Source organism: Octopus sinensis, linkage group LG11, assembly GCF_006345805.1.
Source record: "Octopus sinensis linkage group LG11, ASM634580v1, whole genome shotgun sequence".
Classification (NCBI taxonomy): domain Eukaryota; kingdom Metazoa; phylum Mollusca; class Cephalopoda; order Octopoda; family Octopodidae; genus Octopus; species Octopus sinensis.
The window spans coordinates 37083317-37090816 of NC_043007.1; the positions used below are offsets into that span (position 1 = coordinate 37083317).

General features: G+C 37.4%; 1 protein-coding gene across 1 annotated transcript in view; it reads left to right on the top strand.

Annotated features, from left to right (window-relative positions):
- Positions 1–6644, top strand: part of LOC115217593 (kinesin-related protein 3-like) — a 35932-nt gene extending 29288 nt beyond the window's left edge. Inside the window, exons 4-5 of the mRNA XM_036507652.1 lie at positions 1117–1929; positions 5952–6644. Coding sequence (XP_036363545.1) covers positions 1117–1929; positions 5952–6011 — 873 coding nt within the window. The 3' untranslated portion in view covers positions 6012–6644. The remainder of the gene's footprint in view (positions 1–1116; positions 1930–5951) is intronic.
- Positions 6645–7500: the final 856 nt, after the last annotated feature.

The window sequence follows — 7500 nt, forward strand, 5'->3', positions numbered from 1 at the left end:
GTGAGTGGATTTCGTATACGTGTGTGTGTGTGTTTGTCCCGCCACTATCGCTAGGCAACCGATGCTGGTGTGTTTACGTCCCTGTAACGTAGCAGTTCGACAAAAGTGAACGATAGAATAAGCACTAGGCTTACAAAGAATGAGTCCTGGGGGTTGACTTGTTCGACTAAAGGTGGTGCTCCAGCATGGCCGCAGTCAAATGACTGAAACAAATAAAAGAAAATAAGTAATTTTTTTATCAAGCATATCTAGTCCAAGAACCTTCTGAGACCACCTCATAACTACCTATTCATTTCCCTCTTAGTTTAACCTTTTATTCCATGGCCTATCATTTTCATTAATTATCTACCGTCTATCTACATATTCATTTGCTTCTCTATCTACCCTTTTATTCATCGGCTTATTCTTTTTATTAACTATCTACCACCTATCTATCTACCTATTCATTCCTCTCTTTGTCTAACCCATCATTCATCGATCTCTCTCTTTAATTAACTGTTTGATACCTACCTGCCAACATATGTACTCACCTGCTCATCTTCCTCTTTATCAAGCTCTTTATTCACCCTGCCATCTTTATAATTAACTATTCTAACTCTCTGTCTATTGGCGCAACAATGTTGTGTTTAAGAAGCTTATTTCAGTCACGTGGTTTGATTCCATTGTGCTGAAGCTTGGGCAAGTGCCAACTCCTATAGTTTCCAGTTGATCAGTAATTAATAACTCTTACTGGACTTTACAGTTCAATACTAGAATTGTTTTTTTTTAATTGTTATTTTTGTTGTTCCCATGCCGCTCCTAATTGAACAAACCCATGATCAAATGAGTATTCCAGCCTTGATACCCGTCCTTTTTCGAACGTAGTGTACCCTGAGACTACATTATCCAAGGTGTTCTTTTTAAGATAGTATACTGTGGTTGGTTTGAAGATTTAGCTGTTATTTCAAAGTCGAACGACTTTTTCATTGGTTCTGAGTAATTCTGACAAAGGGATTCGAACCCTCAGTTCTTTTCTCTCATACCCTCGAGCAGCTTTGTCTTTCATTGTGTTTGTATCCAGTCATGAATTTTGTTGAAACAGATTCAATTAACATTTGAACTATCATTTGCTGACAGGTTTCCACAGCTCAGCACCCAGTTGATAACAACCCTCGTGCACCAGATTTTAACGAGAACTCTGCCCTTGCGGAGGACGACTCAAAAGAAGACAATGAAAATTTCCAGTACGAAACCGACTTGCAAAGAACATCTGTCGGCGAGAAGAACTTCTCAAATGGCTTTCCAGTTCTACCGATTAAGAAAGAGAAACCCGTTAGAGTTGCACAACGTCCAGATCTTTCGGGAACACAGGATGAGGAACACATATCGATAAAACAGGAATTGCAGGATGACGATCAACTAGCAGACACGCAGATGGATTCAGAAAAGAACGCTTCCGTAGAATTGATCAAAATCCATAAATCGACTGGTATCTCCCCTCAGAATAAGGAGACAGATCGAGAGGACAGAGACTGGGTTGGTGTTGGCCACGCAAAGCAGGTGGTAACATCTGCCAGTAAAACTGTTCCCCATAAATCCTCAAAAGAAATTCTTTCTTCAGTAAATGGTCAAAACTTAAAGGAAAGTCACAAGAAGGGCAAGGAAGTTGGTTTACCTCTTCAGTTGCCAATATATTCTCATCGCAGACTCGTTCCCAGAAGGACGAATCGTACCAAAGAGATTCTTTCAAGCAAAAACATCTCATTACAATCTGCAGCTAAGAACACAGCTAATATGGAAGACAAAGTCCACCGAACTCATCAGCAGATGTCTAAGGAACGTCGTTTGATAAGCCATCGACGTAAACCTGTAATGAACATTCCTAAAACAAAAGCGGCCGAAACCGTAACACAAATGGCTAGCAAGGATCAAGATAGCAACAACGACGAGGTAAGAAAAAAAATCAATTAATGTTTACTCTTTACTCTTTACTCTTTTACTCTTTTACTTGTTTCAGTCATTTGACTGCGGCCATGCTGGAGCACCGCCTTTAGTCGAGCAAATCGACCCCAGGACTTATTCTTTGTAAGCCCAGTACTTATTCTATCGGTCTCTTTTGCCGAACCGCTAAGTGACGGGGACGTAAACACACACCAGCATCGGTTGTCAAGCAATGCTAGGGGGACAAACACAGACACACAAACACACATACATATATATGACAGGCTTCTTTCAGTTTCCGTCTACCAAATCCACTCACAAGGCATTGGTCGGCCCGGGGCTATAGCAGAAGACACTTGCCCAAGATGCCACGCAGTGGGATTGAACCCAGAACCATGTGGTTGGTTAGCAAGCTACTTACCACACTCCCGCGCCTATTTGTGCAATTTTATTTTCGTTAAGCTTTCAGTTTGATAAAGATTATTAAGTCTCTCGTAAAAAATGCTTTTACCCTAGTCTATGCAGAATCACTTAGATTTAAGAGGGGAAACATGATATTGTATTGGGAAAAATAGGGAACAAAGTCGGAACTGTAAGGAGGATGGAAGACAGTTTTGATGCTTATCTCTGTCAAATAGTTGATTACCAGGATGGAATTGTAGACTGGTGTAATGTCCTGATGCAGGTGTTCTGACATTATACTATGAAGTATCTTCTTGAACTCCCTCAAAATTTCCACAAAGAACTTTTTTGTTGATCATTTGGCAAGAGAGAACCTACTAGATGTAAATGATGTCCTTGCTGTCGAAAAAGGAGATCATTATAAGCTTTTCGGTGGACTTGCTTTAACTGGCGTCATGTGCTAACTATAAATAGATGTTTGGCTCATGCCAGTTAACCCATAAGCAGTTTGGAGTATTTCATAAGTTTTACAGCATTTCTCCCAGTTTAATGCAAAACTTTATTGTATAACAAGTTTTCAGACTGCCTTCACATCCCGACTGCATTCAGCAAACTAGTCACATGTGACAAGTAGTGTGTAGTAAGATGTCTTCAAAGTGCTGTTGCAGCCGTTTCCTTCAATCAAAACTTGGCAGGTCAGCTTATTAGATGTATTGTAATGATATACTAATATTACAATAATCTTAAGAGAGTTATAACTGCCACTACTAAAAAAAAAGTCTCAAAACTTCTGGAATGCACCTCATGTGTGTGTGTGTGTGTGTGTGTGGAGGCGCGTGGCTTAGTGGGTAGGGTATCAGCATCATGATCGTAAGATTGTGGTTTCGATTCCTGGACCAGGCAATGTGTTGTGTTCTTGAGCAAAACACTTCATTTCACATTGCTCCAGTCCACTCAACCGGCAAAAATGAGTAAGACTGCGATGGACTGGCGTCCCGTCAAGCTACGGAACACATACGCCATTGAAACCGGGCCCATGAGCTTGGCTAGGCTTTAAAAGGGCGCATTTATTATTTTATATATATATATCAAAGTATACAGTATTATCGATACACAATAGCCGATCTTAACAGGTTTCGCACTGGATAATAAGTAACTGAGCAGTTGTGTAATACGTATGCTGATTAGCGATGGCAGGCAATGTAAAAAGTGGCGACTGCTCTGACTTATGGATTCTTAGAGGGCTCTGTTATATATATATATATATATATATATATATATATATATATATACACATCAATACATACATACAGACAGATGGATAGATAAACAGACAGACAGGTAAATAGATAGATAGATAGATAGATGATAGATAGATAGATAGATAGATAGATAGATAGATAGATAGATAGATAGATAGATAGATAGATAGACTTTGCCTTTCATCCTTTCGGGGTCGATAAATTATGTACCAGTTACGCACTGGGGTCGATTTAATCGACTTAATACCTATGTCTGTCCTTGTTTGTCCCCCTCTGTGTTTAGCCCCTTGTGGGTAATAAAGAAATAGATTGATAGATAGATAGATAGATAGATAGACAGACAGACAGACAGATAGATAGATAGATAGATAGATAGATAGATAGATAGATAGATAGATAGATAGATAGATAGATAGATAGATAGATAGATAGATATGAATACTCGGGTATTCATATCTATTTATCTTTTGTATGATACATCTGTATTGTATATGGAGCGATGTTGCCAAAAATGAAAGGATTATTATTAGCCTTATTATTCGACTTCACTCGGGTTTGGTCTTATTCCTGGTCGTATTTATTATTATTATTATTATTATTATTATTATTGAGTGAGAGAGCAGTGCATGCCATCAAAGTGACACTGGGGTAAAATATACGAAACCCAGTATACCCATCATGACTACCCGTCTGATAAAGGTACACTAGGCACATGCATCACAACCATATGTGCGCGACATGGTGATCTCATATCAAGTTAAACAGCACATGACCTTGTAGGTGGGGCCCAGTTAGAATTTTTTCTTCTGGTCGAGTTACCCATCCCGCTCAAAAGGTCTCTGAATAGGGGTTGTTTAAGGATGTTGAACAAAGCACTCGTGTTTCCAGAGGTGAATTATCCAAACTCCAAAGAATCCCTCTCAACACATAGCTATGATGCTCCCCCACTACTTCTGCTCGTGATCAGAGATGCACATATCGTCAGCCACTAAGGGACATGCTCAACTGGTTAAGGTCAAACAACTGATAAACAAATCTGTGGTATTGAGCAGAATATTTGCTGTAGCCCATCTTTTATACCAAGACAAAATTATTATTATTATTATTAAAGGCGGCGAGCTGGCAGAAACGTTAGCACGCCGGGCGAAATGCGTAGCCGTATTTCATCTGCCGTTACGTTCTGAGTTCAAATTCCGCCGAGGTCGACTTTGCCTTTCATCCTTTCGAGGTCGATAAATTAAGTACCAGTTACGCACTGGAATCGATATAATCGACTTAAGCCGTTTGTCTGTCCTTGTTTATCCTCCTTGTGTTTAGCCCCTTGTGGGTAGTAAAGAAATAGAAATAGGTATTTCGTCAGTCTTTACGTTCTGAGTTCAAATTCCGCTGAGGTCGACTTTGCTTTTCATCCTTTCGGGGTTGATAAATTAAGTACCAGTTGCGTACTGAGATCGATCTAATCGACTGGCCCCTCCCCCAAAACGTCGGATCTCGTGCCTAGAGTAGAAAAGATTATTATTATTATTATTATTATTATATTATTATTATTATTATATTATTATTATCATCATCATCATCATCATTATTATTATTAAAGCGGCGAGCTTGCAGAAACGTTAGCACGCCGGGCAAAATGGTTAGCGGTATTTCGTCAGTTCAAATTCCGCAGAGGTCGACTTTGCCTTTCATTTTTTCGGGGTCGTTATAATAAGCCCCAGTTGTGTACTGGGGTCGATGTAATCGACTAGTCCCCTTCCACCGAATTTCAGGTCTTGTGCCTTAGTAGAAAGGATTATTATTATTATTATTATATTATTATTATTATTATTATTATTATTATTATTATTATTATTATTCTCGGATTCGTCTCCTTGGTGTTGTGGTTTCTCGACCGTCCAGTATACGGTAGACACTTGGTTCGATTCCCGTAGATGATTCGGTCCATTTTCTGTTTTTAAGGATGGGGGAATTGACGGAGAATCACAAGAAAGTTGGAAGAAGTGCTGTGTGGCATTTATTCCTTGTCTTTACGTTTCGAGTTCTAATCCTGCCGTGGTCAACTTTACGTTCCATCCTTCCAAGATTGATAAGATAAAGTACTGAGGTTTATTCAATCGACGAACCCTACTCAAAACATTTCTGGCCTTATACTAAGTTAGAAGCGATTATTATTATTAATATTATTATTATTATTATTATTATTATTATTATTAATATTATTATTATTATTATTATTATTATTATTATTATTATTATTATTATTAATATTATTATTATTATTATTATTATTATTATTATTATTATTATTAGTTGTTGTTGTTGTTGTTATAACTTATACTTCTTTTTTCTTTTCTTTTTTTTTTTCAGAAAGCGTTGATGTCCCTTGTATCTCATCTCAACACGAACAGCAAACAACACAAACAGTAACCATGCAAGACATGAAATGTCCGAATACAAGAATGAATGAATCAACAAACATTCGCATCCACACAAACACATGTGCACGCGCGCATTCACTCACACACCCGCGCACACACACATCCTAATAATAGTTTCTGTCCAAATTTTGCACAAGGCCACGAATTTTTTTTTTTTTTTTTTTTTTTGGAGAGGAATTATAGTCGACTGAACTGATTCCTAATCATTTACTGATTGGCATTTTATTTTATCGACTTCCACGCTCGAAAAGATAAAAGCACAGCCCAAGCACTGAAATTTAAATTTCCTCACTCCAGGGACGATGAAATATGTACCAGTGAAATACTTAGATTTTCAAGAGGTTGAAAAAAATAAAGACACCAGTCAACATGAGGCTTGGATTTCATACCTGCTCGAGAAAGAGATCGATAAAATAGCAATCAAGTCTTTTATCTTGATATAATAGATTTTTCGCTTCCCACCAACCACCACGAAAATGGATAGCCTCGTATTTATGCAAGAAATTGTTATTATTATTATTTGTAAAGAATAAAAGTTTTGAATGGTACAACAATGCACAATAATACAGATAATGGGCTATTTACCTGTTGAAATTTAGTCATCCATAGTCTGATATGATATTTCGGAATAATATTCCTTCTTCAGATATTCTTAGATGGAGTCGCTGCTATAACCAGTTTTCTAACGGCTAGAAAACCGACTCCATCTAAGAATATCTGAAGAAGGAATATTATTCCAAAATATCATGTCAGACTATTGATGACTAAATTACAACAGGTAAATAGCCCATTGTCTGTATTTTAGTACATTGCTGTACCATTCAAAACTTTTTATTCTTTACAAACAATACACAATGCTTCAAGCGAACTACAATACTCTCCTATTATTATTATTATTATCGTTATTATTATCATTATTATTATCATCATTATTATTATTATTATTATCATTATTATTATTATTATTATTATTATTATTATTCTCGGATACGTCTCCTTGGTGTTGTGGTTTCTCGACCGTCCAGTATACGGTAGACACTTGGTTCGATTCCCGTAGATGATTCTGTCCATTTTCTTTTTTTTTTATGGATGGGGGAATTGACGGAGAATCAGAAGAAAGTCGGAAGAAGTGCTGTGTGGCATTTATTCCTTGTCTTTACGTTTCGAGTTCTAATCCTGCCGTGGTCAACTTTACTTTCCATCCTTCCAAGATTGATAAGATAAAGTACCAGTCAAGTACTGAGGTTTATTTAATCAAAAAATTTCTGGCCTTATACTAAGTTAGAAGCGATTATATTATTATTATTATTATTATTATTATTATTATTATTATTATTATTATTACGGCAGTGAGCTTGCAGAATGGTTAGCACGCCAGGTGAAATGCTTAGCGGTTTTTCGTCTGCCGCTACGTTCTGAGTTCAAATTCCGCCGAGGTCGATTTTGCCTTTCATCCTTTTGGGGTCGATAAATTAAGT